This window comes from Cornus florida, unplaced genomic scaffold (genome assembly GCF_030987335.1).
Source record: "Cornus florida cultivar Cherokee Brave unplaced genomic scaffold, ASM3098733v1 CherokeeBrave_3.0.0_Hap2_Chr02, whole genome shotgun sequence".
Taxonomy (NCBI): Eukaryota; Viridiplantae; Streptophyta; class Magnoliopsida; order Cornales; family Cornaceae; genus Cornus; species Cornus florida.
The window spans coordinates 9,312,927-9,328,895 of record NW_026775572.1 but is presented as its reverse complement, the minus strand read 5'-3'; the positions used below and the strand labels follow the sequence as shown (position 1 = coordinate 9,328,895).

At 34.9% G+C, this 15,969-nt stretch overlaps 2 protein-coding genes across 4 annotated transcripts; both read right to left on the bottom strand.

Annotated features, from left to right (window-relative positions):
* Positions 1 to 130: 130 nt before the first annotated feature.
* LOC132293528 (dol-P-Glc:Glc(2)Man(9)GlcNAc(2)-PP-Dol alpha-1,2-glucosyltransferase) lies at positions 131 to 8,387 on the bottom strand. Of its 2 annotated transcripts, XM_059791051.1 has the most exons (8): positions 8,070 to 8,387; positions 7,907 to 7,995; positions 6,653 to 6,986; positions 4,192 to 4,468; positions 2,586 to 2,723; positions 2,267 to 2,471; positions 1,110 to 1,252; positions 131 to 1,029 (listed from the first exon to the last, which is right to left on the bottom strand). In XM_059791051.1, the coding sequence occupies exons 1-8, from the start codon at positions 8,157 to 8,159 to the stop codon at positions 770 to 772; spliced, it is 1,536 nt and encodes a 511-aa protein (XP_059647034.1). In that variant the 5' UTR covers positions 8,160 to 8,387; the 3' UTR covers positions 131 to 769. The 2 variants fall into 2 exon arrangements, with proteins under 2 accessions (XP_059647034.1, XP_059647035.1); XM_059791052.1 differs by lacking the exon at positions 8,070 to 8,387 and having other exon boundaries at positions 6,653 to 6,945; positions 7,907 to 7,996.
* A 3,486-nt stretch (positions 8,388 to 11,873) lies between these two features.
* Positions 11,874 to 14,041, bottom strand: LOC132293527 (actin-like). 2 transcript variants are annotated; one of them, XM_059791049.1, is made up of 4 exons: positions 13,982 to 14,041; positions 13,412 to 13,809; positions 12,019 to 12,631; positions 11,874 to 11,939 (listed from the first exon to the last, which is right to left on the bottom strand). In XM_059791049.1, exons 1-4 carry the CDS (start codon positions 14,039 to 14,041, stop codon positions 11,874 to 11,876), a joined length of 1,137 nt encoding a protein of 378 aa, XP_059647032.1. The 2 variants fall into 2 exon arrangements, with proteins under 2 accessions (XP_059647032.1, XP_059647033.1); XM_059791050.1 differs by having other exon boundaries at position 11,939; positions 12,011 to 12,631.
* Positions 14,042 to 15,969: the final 1,928 nt, after the last annotated feature.

Sequence of the window (15,969 nt, the reverse complement as noted above, 5' to 3'; positions counted from 1 at the left end):
GTCTAGAAACACATTTAATTTTAAAATTCAATTCAGTTTAGGTTTAGAGAAAAAAAAAAAAAAAAAAAAAAAAAAAAAAAAAACCCCATTTTTACTTAAAAATAAAAAATAAAGAAAAAAGATAATATAGTTAACCTGTAACACTCTTATTTTTTTTATTTTTATGGAATGAAAAGCAAAAAGGACAGAGAATCCAGAGTAGATTAATTCATACAACCAAGTTCGCTCTAAAAAAAAAAAAAAAAAAAAATTTGCTCTAGTATAGATAAAATATATATGGAAACATCCCGAAAGCAAAAAAACCAGATCAGGTACAACCTAAAGACATAACCAACATAACAAAGTGCAAATTTTCTTCAACTGATGATTCCAAAGTAAATGTACCCAAATCCAGTTCCAATTTTGTTCCAATCCAAAATTGACAGCCACAATCTATATCCCCTTTCACATCCAATCCCACCCAAATCCATCCAGAAAATTGATTACAGCCACAAAGGAACACGAAGCATGTTTTCCCCGAACAACATTATCTAATGAGTAGCAGAACCTGCAGTGGACATAAATTACCAAAAAGTATTGAACCATAAACCAAAACTTAGTGCTCTGCTGTCCAATGCAATCCACGAGGGTGCTGGGATAGCGAGGGGCTTTCTGCCAGTTCTTTCAGTTTTTCAATATCTTTGAGTCAAGTGATGTTCAAACTTCAAATAGTAATTTGCTGAAGGCTTGTGTAAGGATCTCCTGAAGCTTTCCGAACTTTGGCATTTATCTACCATATAAACCTCTGGATCCCAGGCTCATGGTCCCAATGGAATGACCGGAACAAGAACATGATCATTGTGAAGACATTGATGGCAAGATAAAGGATTGCCATCAGCAGCCAACTCTTGTAATCATTGACGTGGGAATGGAGAACTAAGAAAAAGAATGGAATAGTATAGTATCGGAACTCTATCAGTGGAGCAGGGATAAGAACTGCAGCAGAAGCCAAGAAATATAACACCACCCAGATCTTCTTCTGAACTTTCGCTGCCAGTGAACATATAAACAAGTGTTCAGTATAATTGACACAAAGAAGAAATGATATAATGATTTGACTTTGTACTGACCCAAGATACTGAAGATGGATAACCACGAGTAAACATAAAGAGGGACCAAAAGGTACTTCATTGACCAATGAGCTTTGATGACCTTCCGCCAAAGATAAAAAGTATAATGCCGATTGTCAGCAAGAAGATAAGGGTGAGCTATGCTGCAATTTCCAGTAAATCACGTCATTAAATCTTTGAAGCATAGGTGTCGACACGAGACACTCATACAAACATGAGAAATGGACGCGGGCACATTGTCCCAAAAACAAAAATGAAATCTTAAAAGATAACACGTACACGGATAAAATTGCCACATCTTTTATCCACGGAATTACATTGCATCCAACAAAAATAACTTTTATGATATGTTAGTATAATATTTTATCATAATATTTAATGACAAGTTGATACTTTAAGAACATGTCACATAGACAAAGATATTGGAAAGGCATGACATATACACGCATACATGTCCATATACAAATATGAAATATGCATATCAGTATCTGTATATAAACGGATTATGGTAATTTCTCTCCTACTCCAATACCCACTTATTTAATAAAACCTTTCCATGTCATAATTTTCTAATGAAAGAACACAGTCAACTTTTTATAATTTCTGCCTTCTCCTGGACGTAGGAAAGTCGTATTCAAAAATTTTCAGTCACATGTTTCCAAGTGCCAAAGAAGTGTCACGGATTTTATTTTTAAAATTCTGACACATTCAAGATGAATTGAGCATGTATGGGAGCATGCGAGATGCGTCGGTATTTAACACAAAATTCTCATCCTTGGAAGTGTCTGTGCTTCTTAGTTAAACATTACCAATTTCCAAGTAATCTAGGATTTGCAGGCCATCAAAACTTGTGGAGCTAGGTTTAACCATTCAAGGGAATTGAAAAAAAAAGTATGATACGTTCAGCTCCAAAATAAATAAAGAAATAAAAATATGTAATTAGGAATACAATTGCAAAAAGATCACTAGAAAGCTGATAATCTATATCAGATCTAATTGGCGTGGAACCTAATGGCACCCATTTCACGTGCACCACATGCATGAAACAAAACCAGGACTATTAACTTTTAATCAATTCCATGCAAGTGAAAATATTGAACTTCTAGTGGAAAAACTAGTAAGTGTGCTTGTCATGTGAAGTGGCTGAGCAATCTAACCTGAAAAAATGCACTGAAAGGAAACCAGCAGCAAGGGCCACAGACCATTGAAAGAAACTCAGTGGTTTGTTCTTCCAAAATGACCAGACCATAACTGAAGCTCGACTTAAAGTGAAGTGAACTGGAGCCATAAACAGAGTAGAAACGAGACTAAAATACATTATTTGTGTAAAGTGTAGAGAAACTGCATGCGCTTCTTTTGCCCCTGCAAGATCAGGAGGCAGGGTGAGAGATTGGTCTTATGCTAGTTCTAATAATTCTTTTAAAAGAAAAATAAATTAAGTAACAACAAAAAAAATAAGATGGGTAGTACTGGTACCAAGAACTACACTCCCATTCCAATGGACAAAAGTGACAAAAGCCACCAACACAATGAAGAAGGGACCAAAGGAAACCAACAGCTCCCACTTAAGATGCCATGACTTTAAAATAATGTCCTGAAGTTCATTAAACAAACCTGCAATGAAGTTAATGCCGAAATGATATATACTGTTAGCATTGTGACAAAAGCATATACAGTACATGGGATGGAGGATAAATCACGAGATAGACCCAAGGTTGCACGTGGATATCTCCACTCCACATTAATGCCCAATTATCACACCGTAGAATGAGTTAAAACTTTTAATGACGATCAGAAAACTAGAAGCAAAATATGAAAACTCCACAATATTTGATGCATAAGTACTCAATTATGATGCCGCAACAGCAAGACTAATCTATTTGACTCTTCATTTAGTTTTCTTCCCTCTGCCATTCCCTCCAAAAAAAAAAATACACACACACACACACACATAAACTTAATTTCCAATTGACAATATTAGGGAAACCTTGGAAAAATAAGATGACATGCATTTGGTAATCATATTATCCCCTTAGGTTAGGTTTAAACCCATCAACCTGTGAGTAACATTATGGCACTTATTCTACATTCGTGATAGCAAGCACTTGTAGACGTTCTCAAATTAAGACTGAAAAATAATGATAGGGTGACATCAAGAAAAGGTTGTTTTGCTGACAATGCATTTACCATAATAATAGACTCCTCCTGAGCCATGCTAATGAACACTTAAGACACAGACGAAGTAAGGCATGAATAAAGTATACGCAAAGACGCGCTTATGGACACACACTGAATTGGTGCAACCAATAGAGTCAGAGATTAACATGCTCACAGTTAGTTGGTAGCTTCTTAGGATACCTTCTTAATCTGCCACATGTAGCATTGGTATTCCAAAGTGAAATATCTTAGTTTTATTTTTAAAAAAAAAAAAGTAAAAAAAATTGAGAAAAACAAATTGTACTGGTTTGAATATGCACTTCATTTACCCCATATTCACAAGGGAAAAAATGCAGTACTTAGAAATTTCAGCTTTGTCCTTGTATCCTATAATTTAGGGCATAACTTACTCTGACTCCTACACACCCACACTAGACATGCATATTCAATTTCTTGTATCAATCTAACATCTTGTTTCTTCACATGAACAGGGGATTTTTCTTTCTTTTTATTTAGGGCACCACTGGGTGGGGGGTTAATGGCGAAAAATGATTAAGAACACAACAATAGCAGGAGGCAAAACTATTTGTTATTGAGTAAATCAAGAGGGCACTCTGTCCACATCACACAGTCAAATAGATCAGGAAATCTTGTACTCCACTTTCGAAGATATTGGGTTGATTTTTTTCTCACTCAAATATATTTAAATATTAGTCTAAATACTCTACAGAACGGCAAATGAACATCATTACATCAAGCTATATTCATGAGAAAGACTGCAGAATATTCTATTGCAAAAAATGGGAGATGCCGCCAAATATTAGAAAGCTTGCTCTACACAAATTTGTGCAGGACTGAGACATTCGGAAGCTATAATTAGTAACTAAAATCACTAAGAAATTCATTGGAAGACGAGATTTAGAACCTGACGAACGTGTCACCAAAGGGGTGCGTGTTCTGGAAATAGCATGGTTGACAGTACCCAAAGCATTACCAAGACTTCGCTTTCTCATATTGGGGCCCACTGTGACACCTTTATTGGAAGCTAGCTGACCATCTTTCAAGACTGATACATCAGAGTCATCTAATTGCACATTATTTTTTGGAGGAGCAGCCACAGTACAATTTATAACCCCGACACATGCAATAAAAAGCATCCATATAATATTTGTCTGTCGTATGAATATGGCCAATACCCCAAGCTGCATATAAGTCGATGAACACAAGTTACTGCTTCCGTTGAAACATAAAAACCAATTTTTCATGTCTTTAGAGTATATAACTAAATTGCATGTGGGATGTAGAAACATGCACCATAGAACACTGGCATTGTAATAGAAAATAATGGAAAAAGAGAATCATGTGGCCAACCCCACTCATATGGGATAAATGCAAGGATAATGATGAAGAGAAATATGCACCATAGATCTCCTATAGTGATATAGAAGATAATGTTCCAAACTTGTGATCCGTATGTTGTTTTCTCATAATTTGGTCCTAATGCAAGTCTCATTTCAGTAGACAAACCAGAAACATAAGGAGACGGATAATGGGCCTTTTCTTGCTTAGCTAGGCCGACTGGACGAAAACGAACTCTTGAAGTTCTTTAAACTAATAACTAGCATCTAATGGGAGAAACCTGCACCATAAGTCTGTCACAGAAATTCTTTTTGCTCTCTTTGTTGCACCTGGTGGCCTGAGCCAACTACATAAAGAACAATTCCATGTCCAACTCGTGATTATAGTAAGGATTTAAAAGTACCACTACTAATGATTGGAAATCAATCTTTCAAGTCGGTGCATTAGAATTGATAAAGAACAATGAAACCCTGAGCTCTCCTTTATTGAATGAAGATCATTGCAAAAATAAAAATAGGAAGAATAAGGAATAAGAAATAAAGAAGGAAATATAAACTGTAATGGTTTCAGAAACAATAATTTTAGTGGTGCACGGCATTTCTTCATGCTGTAATTCATGTGGCAGTCAAAAATCTTCAAGGTTTAACCCAATTATTTATAAAATCCCCCTCTAAGGGCCCGTTTGGCCTTGCTGTAGCTTATAACAAGCACTTCTTCTTCTTCTTTTTATGTAGATTTGTCAAAATCACAGCCTCTGGAAGATCAAATAGCATTTGGTGAAGCAGTATATAAAGCACTTTTTACAAGTATTCTTTTTCCATAAATAGGCTCTTTCTTTATATAATTTTTTTTCTCTACTTAAGAAAAGCTCCAAATTTGAGCTTTGGTAAAGCACTACTAAGCCAAAAAAACGTTTTATTTTTTATTTTTTATTTTTATTTACCAAACACAACTAAAACAGAAATTTAAATTAAAAGTGCTTTTAGTCTGTCCAACAGCAACGCCAAGCGAGCACTAAATAAATTGAGAATCATGTGATTTATAGAAGACTTCATTAAAAGAGTGTGCCAGCAATGAGGTGATTTCAAACCAACTTGTTTAAAGAGCTAGTTAACTGGAAAAACAGGTCTTTTGTTTTACCAAAAAAATAAAAATAAAAAAATAAATAAAGTCCTTTGGTTAAGAAATAACTACCATTGAAGGTAAAAACAAAGAGTGCCAAACAAGTAACAAAAGTAGTTCAGAAAATTTGATAAAACTCATCCTTAGTAATACCTAGATAGAAAACATATCTGGAGGTATCACCACCATAATTGGAGACAACAGAAAGCATTGAAGACATAAAAGTTTGCTACAAAGGAAAATGCCTAGTAGCATTTAAGGGATTCGTATGTGTTGAAGGATATAAATATTAAAGTTACACCCTCTCTAACAGCTTAAGCTTTTAGAGTAGATGGTTGTTAACACCCTAATTAAAAATTGAAAAACATGTGTTGGACCAAAAAGAAGGCCACGCGTGAGGGGGCGTGTTGAAGGACATAAAAATTAAAGTTACACCCTCTCTAACAGCTTAAGCTTTTAGAGTAGATGGTTGTTAATAGTATGCAACAAGTTCATGATGATCAGGTGTAGAAAACTCGAACAAATGGCATCCCATTAAATTATCAACTGTGAGGGGCCATAAAAATTTGCTACAAAGGAATATGCCTAGTAGCATTTAAGGGATTCGTATGCAACAAGTTTAAGATGATCAGGTGTAGAAAACTCAAACAACTGGCATCCTGTTAAATTATCAACTGTGAGGGGACACTACTGCTGTGCCCTAGGTTTTGGGCATATAAGTATATAAAAATTAAATTCCTCAAAAATGTAGTTGAAATATTTTCATAAAAAATTGCTATAAACAGAGGACAGAAGCAAGGAACGTAGAGAAAAAAGCTGCATGACCCTGATCAATAAATTAATTATCTAGATAATTTTATAGTGTACTAATCACATATGACATAAGTTATAACTGATTCCATTACCAGTGCACTGAAAAGGTAACTCTTCTTTAGGCATGCAAGATACATAGAAAGCACTATCGTAGTTGATGCAACATCTGTATAATAAAGAAAAGTGAAGAACCAGTGGAGGGGATACAAGGCTAGAACAACTGCATATAGAGTTGCTTTTCTATCATCAAGAGTTGGCCTCAAGCAGGTGATTATCTCATAAACCAGAATGCTGCAAATTACAGCCAGTACACCATTGGTGGAGCGAAGAACGGCGGTGGAGCAGACATCTGAAAACAATGAGGCTATTTGCATACATAACATGCCTGGAAACAAAGAAGCAACATGGGCAAGTGAAACATAGTACCTGCAAAAGTATTAGATTCAATCTATCAACTTCTGTTATTACTATGTTTCTTCTATTTGGTTGATTATTTATTTATTTATTTATTTTTCTTCTAATTAGCACAAATAGGGTATCCAAGAAAAGAAAACCAAAGGCATGCCAACTGTTTCAAGTGTGAGATAGTTTCTGATAAGTTTAATATACCATTAAACAAATTCACCCAAAACACAGGTAGTCTCATAACAGAACTCCATCACACAACACTAGCACCAAAAGAATGACATTCTGAATTTGTTTTTCAGGTAGCTGATGTTTCATTTACTCGAATTCATTCAGCATTGATGTCCTTATTCCTTTATGCCTTTAGGCACTGCTTAAGTGGCATCATGGAACAACCTGATTCAGGTGTATTTGCTTTCATTTGAGAGAAAGAAATTACGAAATTGAAGAATCAATGAAGTTATTTTCTCTTGAATCGCCAGCAATGAAATGTACAAGATTTAAAAGTTTGATTTCATTTATTTTCCTATATTTTCCAAGCAACCAAACAAAAAAAAATATAATAATTTGCCCCTAATGTCTAAGATTCAAAAGTTTGATTTCATTTTTTTTTTTTTTTTCCTTAATTGGTACTCATTTGAGGAGTAGGAGCCTGGTACCGCGAGGCCACTGGCCTGTTGGTAATTTCATTTATTTTCCTACATTTTCCGAGCAACCAAACAGAAAATTATAATTACTTGCCCCCTAAACTTATCAAAACATCTTTTTTTCTCGGTATCTAAACTTAAGCCCAATAAAGTAACTATGCAAAACAACACTATGATTCACTCCCTTCTCTTCCAATATTTTCCATTCTATCGAAATTTCAACCTACTTGTGAATTGTGATGTATAAAAACATTGTCTAAAAGAAAATCAAGAAGTAAAGATTCACAAACTCACAAGCCAGGGGGAGTCGTGATCATTGGGTCCCAACTTCTGAAATTTCCTTTGCAATACTGTTGCGCCTGAGGTACATGAAATATCTCATCCTGCGCATTATATGTATATCAGCACGTGATGATTATATAGATATAACGTCTATATTTCAATTTTGAAAGATTACCATGTAAGGATCAGGGACAATGCGATTGACGATGATGAAGATGGGGATGACCCACGAGGTAACTATCACTGCAACTGCTATTCTACCCATATTTTCTACCTTTCTTCTCTCTCTCCACGATTGATCAATTACACAAATCAATCAATTAGGGTTTTTCATCCGCCCCGATTTGTGAAGTTCTTTGGTTCACCGACTAATTCTACACATACTGAGACGGAAAAAATCAACAACTCTGGGTAGAATTAGAGTCTTCTGCAGAGACAGGTGATTCGAACGACGTCGTGCATATATGGACTTGTCAATTGTCATGGCTGATGAGGCATGAGCGAATAGGACAATGTCCATTTTCTACTGGCTGCTCAAACTTTTTTCCAAAAATTAACGATTAATTTTGAAAATTTTAAAATCCAGGTTGATAAGGCTTGTTAGGGCTTGCGTGATATTTCAGTGTTTTCATTTATTTATTTCTTTTTGTAAGTAACTTAAAACCAAATACCTCTCTTTTGAGAAAGTAAAATTATCCGATTCGATTCGGTTTAGTCCGTATAGATCGGATCGAATTATTATACTCACGGATATCCTTAACTTACAGGTTGGATCATGAATTGAGTTGTTAAAAATTCAATCCGATTCGTGAAATTTATATATATATTAGTTAAATTAATTAGTTAATGACAATTTAATGAATTCTAAAGATGTATTGTATTAGTTAATAATTATTTAAATATGTGAATTAATACAAATAAATTAAAATTTTATCTATTGAGTTATGATTAAAAGATAAATAAATAATATTAATTATAAAAATAATAATAATAATGGATAATTTAGATAAAATTCAATCCGTGGATTCAATCCGATTTGATCCTATTACACGAATTCGATCTAATCCGTGAGATAACGGATTGGTGGCGAATTAAAATTTGTCTAATCCGTTGAAAGCGGATCGAATTAGAATTGATACTTAATCCAATCCGTGACCAACTCTAAAAATTATACTCTCTCCCTTTTAAAATTTATAACTATGAATTTATGGAATCAATTTCAAGTACAATTTTCAATTTAACTTTTAAAAAATAATTGACTTGATTTCATTTTAGTCTGTTTTCGATGAGAATTTTAAAAAATTAGTCTTAAGCTAAGCCCAAATTAGTTTGTTTTAGTGCTAGGTTGCGACAAGTGGAGCAGTTTACCCAAAAGTTTCACTGTCATTGAGCCTCCAGGATTAATGATATCATGTCTAAGGTAGTAAATTTTCAAATAACATCATTTTTCGGACATTTTATTATTTGTTCTTTTGTCATTTTCACATAAATGAATTCAAAGTCTGATGATAATGATTCTTTTAAGTCCATTCATTTTCAAAATTTATTTAGAGTTTCTATCCGTTTGATATAACAAATATGACTCACACTCGAGCATCAAATATGTTTAAATAGTATTAGCATGACAACATCATTGTATATATTGCACTCTTAACCAGATGAATGTGTTATCTCATCCACTTTAGTTATACAGAATGTCATATGAGAGTTAAAAATAAGAGAGATAATAAGTGTTTTTACGGTTAAGTGCAAAAATTTGCGGTATAAAAAGAAAACAATCTTACACCAATTACACTAAAAAAATAGAGCAAAAGATGATGGGTAAAATTTTCACAAAAGCAAAATGACCCCTCCCCCGAATTCTTTTCGGTTGTGAGACACATTTAAATTCAATATAAGTCCCCCAAATGCAAATAAAAAAATAAAAAAAACTAGAGGGGGGTCAAACTTCTTGAATGAAAAAAAATGAATAAAATAATTAGAATCACCCTAAAGAGAATCTCTGGCCTTGCCCTACACAAATATGATCCAGGCATATATATCATATATGTGGACATATTGCATATCAAGAACGAAAAAATGCGGATATGGTCGAATGGTAAAATTTCTCTTTGTCAAGGAGAAGACGCGGGTTCGATTCCCGCTATCCGCCCAGGATCAAGTAATTTATTTAATATGATAAAAGATTCGGTATAGTTGGCTGTGACAGTGAAGTAGTTATATCCCCCTTCCTTCCCTCCCACCCCAAAATAAAAAGTGGTAATTAATTACTAGTTAACAAAGTTAAACCTCAATTTTTTTTGTAAAAAATGTGATTTGAACCCGTGACCTCAAGGTTATGAGCCTTGCGAGCTACCAAACTACTCTACTCCGCTGAAGAGAAGAACTGAGAACTAATAGAGAAACAAGGATTGAATGCGCCCCTCTACCATATCTGTACAAATAGAATAACCCATTTATACAGAATGGTAAAGGGACCCTATACGATCGATGATCATAGAAAAGGGATATTTTAATCCTTACCAACTTGATCTTGTTGCCCCTGGCAACAAACATGCATGAACCATTTCGCGAAATATGTGTCCGGATAGTCCAAAGTCCCGGTAGTTAGCTCTCGGTCTTCCGGTCAAAAAACAATGTCAATGAAGGCGTGTAGGTGCACTATTCCGTGGGGGGGATTGTAACTTTCCATGAATTTCCCATTTGTCACTCAACGACGAAACTTTGCTTATTTCTTTTTTTGAGGATCGACGAATCAAATGATATTTCTGTTCCAATTTTTGCCTCTTCTTCTCCCTCTGAATCAAACTTTTCCTTGCCATAATGGTTCAGTTCCTATTAGTATCTATGATACAAGTCGGATCCTAGATGTAGAAATATAAGAAGGTGGACCCCCTCTCCATCAAAAGAAATGAGATTATCGCGAATACAACATACAACATATTAAGAAAAAGAATATCAAAATATTGTACATTAAGGTTCAATCCCGTGAAACTTAACAAATTCTCGAAGATAACATAATCTGGTATCTTCCCGAATAATTTCTCATAAGGTGAATTCATAGTTAGGACATGAATAGGACTACGGTTTATTCACCAAATAGTTATGTTAAATGGTTCAACCCAAAAACGCAAAACGTGTTGGAACTATACTGTGAAAAAGTACGAAATAGCTAAACCATTTTGCTATTTAATTTTTGGACAGAATTTATGATGAACAATACCATTTATCTTCAAAATATGAAATAAATCTGTTTGATGCTTTTTGAGGGAGGGATTAATGCAATATTTTTATTGCTTTGTGGAGAAAGATTAATGCTTAGAGATTGTCAACTCATATCAGTCATAATTCATAGTTGATTTCTCCATAGTTGGAGAACATTACAATCTGAAAAGTGAAAACGACAGCCCCTATCCCGAATTCAAGTTGATTATATTAACATCAAACAATTCCCATGCAGATGGGATCTATATTAAATATTTGAATATTTGAATAAGATCTCAATTCCAGGCCACGATTTCATTAGAGATATCTTCTAACTAGAATCTCTCTTTTTCCCAATCCAGTTTCTCCACCACAGCAAACCCCAGTAAGAGAACACAACATTACATTCACAAATGATGACGTCGATGAGTAGTTAGCTATCTAGATAGAATGTTTCACATTGAACAGCAGTTACCGAGTTAAATTATTCATTCATTCATCAAACACTCCCTAACAAAGAACATATATAATTATGAAACAGGGTCTGCAGGGCAACCATTTCTCAACTGCTAAATAAAAACAACAAAATCAAGACTAGAAACATTCCGGAAAATCACCCTGCCCTCTATTAGGTTAATGTCCAGACATTAAAAATAACAATAAGGAACAAGAATATGTTGAATCAAAGAACAATAATGCAAGCAACATTTTCTTTCCACAATACATTATAAATATAATACTTAATCCACCTATTTCCTCGCTCGCTCGTGTGTGATCAGAAACATTTCCTGTACACAATTGAAGGGCCAGACTCATCATATTCTGCCTTTGCAATCCACATCTGCAAAATCAAATTATCCCCATCACAAACACTGCAAAGAGCACCTTAAAAATAAAATATTGAACAGAAACCAACCTACCTGTTGGAAAATACTGAGAGATGCCAAGATGGAACCTCCGATCCAGACACTATACTTCCGTTCGGGTGGAGCCACCACCTTAATCTTCATGCTGCTAGGTGCTAATGCGATAATTTCCTTGCTCATTCTATCAGCAATACCAGGGAACATGGTAGACCCACCACTGAGGACAATGTTTCCATATAGATCCTTCCTGATGTCCACATCACATTTCATTATGGAGTTGTAAGTTGTCTCATGAATACCAGCAGCTTCCATTCCGATCATAGATGGCTGGAAAAGGACCTCAGGGCATCGGAAACGCTCGGCACCAATGGTGATTACCTGGCCATCGGGTAATTCATAGCTCTTCTCAACAGCTGAGCTTGTCTTGGCTGTTTCTAATTCCTGTTCATAATCAAGGGCAATGTATGACAACTTCTCCTTCATGTCCCTCACAATTTCACGTTCGGCAGTAGTGGTGAATGAGTAGCCACGCTCAGTCAGAATTTTCATCAGTGCATCCGTGAGATCACGGCCTGCAAGGTCAAGACGCAGGATAGCATGTGGAAGTGCATAACCTTCATAAATGGGGACAGTATGGCTGACACCATCTCCAGAGTCCAGAACAATACTTGCACAAGAAGCAAATAAAACAATGTTTATTCTTCAACATCTCTGTCAAGCCAATTCAATCAATAGTGCATTAAATATTCATGAACATCAAAATGAGCCAAATAATGTACCATATTATTTGTGAACTTAGAAAATTATACTAAGTAACTAATAATGACCCAAAAAGCATGTAACATCTTTCTTTACCCTGGGAACCTGACTTATTGGGTCCCCACAAAGGACCATCGCCCTTATTTGTTTAGTGCATCCTTCCAAAAAAAAATGCAAAAACAGATGTAGCTCTGTATTCCTCCCCATTTAATTGTCTGGCTTCACATAATGCATAAAGAGTCCAAGCAATAGGCCTAAACCCTCAACCATCAAGGCCCTTTTCACTTCGAATACTACATCTCTACTTCTGACCAAAAAAATGCTCAGTATAGCACGTGATAATCCCCTAAAAAAATAACTCATGAAATTTCAAAATCTAATTGATAATAATTTTCCAAAATAAATCTTAAATATCCATTTCCGTATTTGTGCGATGTGATTACAAATTGTCATACACTCCCATTCTCATATATAAAACAAAACAAAACCTAGAATAAACCAATTATGCACCACCATTGCAACGATTTGATTCCTGGTTTAGACATCTAGCTTTATCAACAATGAGAACTGGAAATTGCTCAAGAAAGTTTCCTGGTGAAAACATATCTTAAATACCAAATGTTCCCCTAGAAACAAGAAATGGAATACTTGATATTGAGATAACTGAACAAGAATGAATAGATTGTGCTTACCAGTTGTACGGCCACTAGCATATAGGGAAAGAACGGCCTGGATGGCAACATACATAGCAGGGGCATTGAATGTTTTAAACATGATTTGTGTCATCTTTTCACGATTGGCCTTTGGGTTTAGAGGTGCTTCAGTGAGAAGAATTGGATGCTCTTCCGGAGCCACACGAAGTTCATTGTAGAATGTGTGATGCCAGATCTTCTCCATATCATCCCAGTTACTCACTATACCATGCTCAATGGGGTATTTCAAAGTTAAAATACCACGCTTAGACTGAGCTTCATCTCCGACATATGCATCTTTTTGGCCCATCCCAACCATCACACCAGTATGGCGTGGCCGTCCAACTATGCTAGGGAACACAGCTCTTGGAGCATCATCTCCAGCAAACCCAGCCTATACGTTGAAGGTCACAATCATTAAAAGTAATTCGAATACCAAGGAGGAAAGTATATCAATATTGATAATACTCTAATCATAAATAAATTGTGTTAGTCACATTGAGTAAAAGTTTAAAGAAAAGGACTTCTCTGCTAACAATACTTCAAAAACAATTTGTATTTGATACCTTGACCATTCCTGTTCCATTATCACAGACGAGAGGCTGAATATCCTCGTTATCAGCCATCTTCTACTTCCTGCCAGAGAATTTAGCACTGCATTAGCGAGTGACAATGTAAAAAATGTACCCAGCTTCTTTCAATTGCTCATTGTCTAGAGATCTTGCAACAGGCAAAAACTAAAAGTGAATTCGCTACAATGACCACCAACAAAATGGAAATAAGATCTTTAGGAGCTTATATACTAATATTTTGAATTTTATGTAATCTAAAATCATAAATAGATTTTTAAAAGGAAAGTACTAGACGGGATTTACTCATTTAAGAGATACGGAAAAAACTGGCACAAATCTAAAGAATCAAGAAAGATTAAGATCTAATCTCACATGCTTATACTCATTTAATCTTTTTATTAGAACATGAATATACAGAAATGACTAACAAAACTCTAGTGGTCCAAAAACTAAAAGACAGGTCCTCAATGTTAACATTAGCCAACCCAAGTGATAACCACCAAAACTTTCACAGAGACTTATTATATCTTACTTCGACCATGTATATACAGAAAAATGTGAAAGCAAACACAGCTTCTGCATGCACGTTGCATCGTAAAGAAACAAAAAGCATGAAAATCAAAAAATTACATAATGTTGCAATTAGGACAGAGATGTATCCAGGGAAGAACTAACAGTGTACATGAGGTTCTGAATATAATTATATGAATATAAGTTTTCTAGGGGAAGAAATCTGAAACCTGGACAGTGTATACTTTCAATTTGAAATAAGAAATCATTTGGCCCCTAACATTGTCAAAAATATAAATCATACAGCCAATTTCAGACAGGTAAAATTTTTCTATTTCAAATTACCCAGTCTTTTTCTTTCTTTTTCCAAAAAGTGAATTTATAGATTCAAACTGGATCAGAGTACAATCCTCCTTTTTAACCTCATTCAGTCAAATATTACAAAACTTCAACATTATCCAAATTATGTGCCAAAATTAATTATAAATAACAAAACAGCCACAATTTTCCCTACATCATGTAAATAACAGATAGCTTCAAAATCAAAATCATGGCAGAATTGCACAGCACCTAATTTGAGGTGCCATCTCGAATTGGAAGTAGATATCATGATAAGCAACCAAGAAAAGACGATTCCTTGGCAGCCAATGGCAGAATTCAACTCAAAAAACTCTTGCATTGCAATAATATGAAAGGCATATATATATCTAATAATCATAAAAAAAATGGCGAAAGAACAAATCCAAATTACGGCAACGCATTCGCTAAAATTCGTGCAGTGAATACTGTAATGTATATATCTATACAGCAATTTGTTTGAATTGCAAATCCCAATATCAATCAAACAACAAATATCCATTCACATACCTAAATCAAAACCTTCAAATCAAGAACAAACCAATCAGCAGTCACGAGAGTGAAGTCAATCACATAAAAAACAATAGATCAACAACAACGATAGATCAACAACAATAATCGAACGAAAATTCATGACAATGCACCTTTCTTGATGCCCTTCTTGAAAGTGAAAGAGAACGAATGTCCTTCGGTTAAGCGCGTCACGTTTCAAAAAAAAAAAAAACAAAAAACCAAAGATTATGGTAAATGAAACGAAACTACCACCACCACCAAATGAAATGGAAATGAAAATGAAATACGCCTTAAATGAACAACAAAAGCGGTCACGCTCGGATCCCGACGACCATCCGTTGTTATATATACTGTGTGTGTATAAGTAGTATATACCTAATCTACGGTCACGGGCCACGGCTGATCTGGGGCTCTTGTGGATACAGCTGTTTGATTTACTTTCCGATTCTATAGTTGCCAAGGTTTTCATTCTCCAGCTACTACGAACAAACCGATTTGCCCCTGCATTTTCTCGATTTTTGGGTATGGGTCCTCAATCTTCCATGGAACATTTATTTTGTTTTATTTTATATTTTTAATTATTATTATTTTTTATTATATGA

Coding starts and splice junctions, on each gene's coding strand:
- LOC132293527 (XM_059791049.1), bottom strand. CDS start 14,041: ATGGCTGATAACGAGGATATTCAGCCTCTCGTCTGTGATAATGGAACA. Junction 13,810..13,981: donor ATGGAACAGGAATGGTCAAG/GTATCAAATACA, acceptor TTCAACGTATAG/GCTGGGTTTGCTGGAGATGA. Junction 11,940..12,018: donor CTCTCAGTATTTTCCAACAG/GTAGGTTGGTTT, acceptor TTGATTTTGCAG/ATGTGGATTGCAAAGGCAGA.
- LOC132293528 (XM_059791051.1), bottom strand. CDS start 8,159: ATGGGTAGAATAGCAGTTGCAGTGATAGTTACCTCGTGGGTCATCCCC. Junction 7,996..8,069: donor TTGTCCCTGATCCTTACATG/GTAATCTTTCAA, acceptor TATAATGCGCAG/GATGAGATATTTCATGTACC. Junction 2,472..2,585: donor GAATGGGAGTGTAGTTCTTG/GTACCAGTACTA, acceptor CTGATCTTGCAG/GGGCAAAAGAAGCGCATGCA.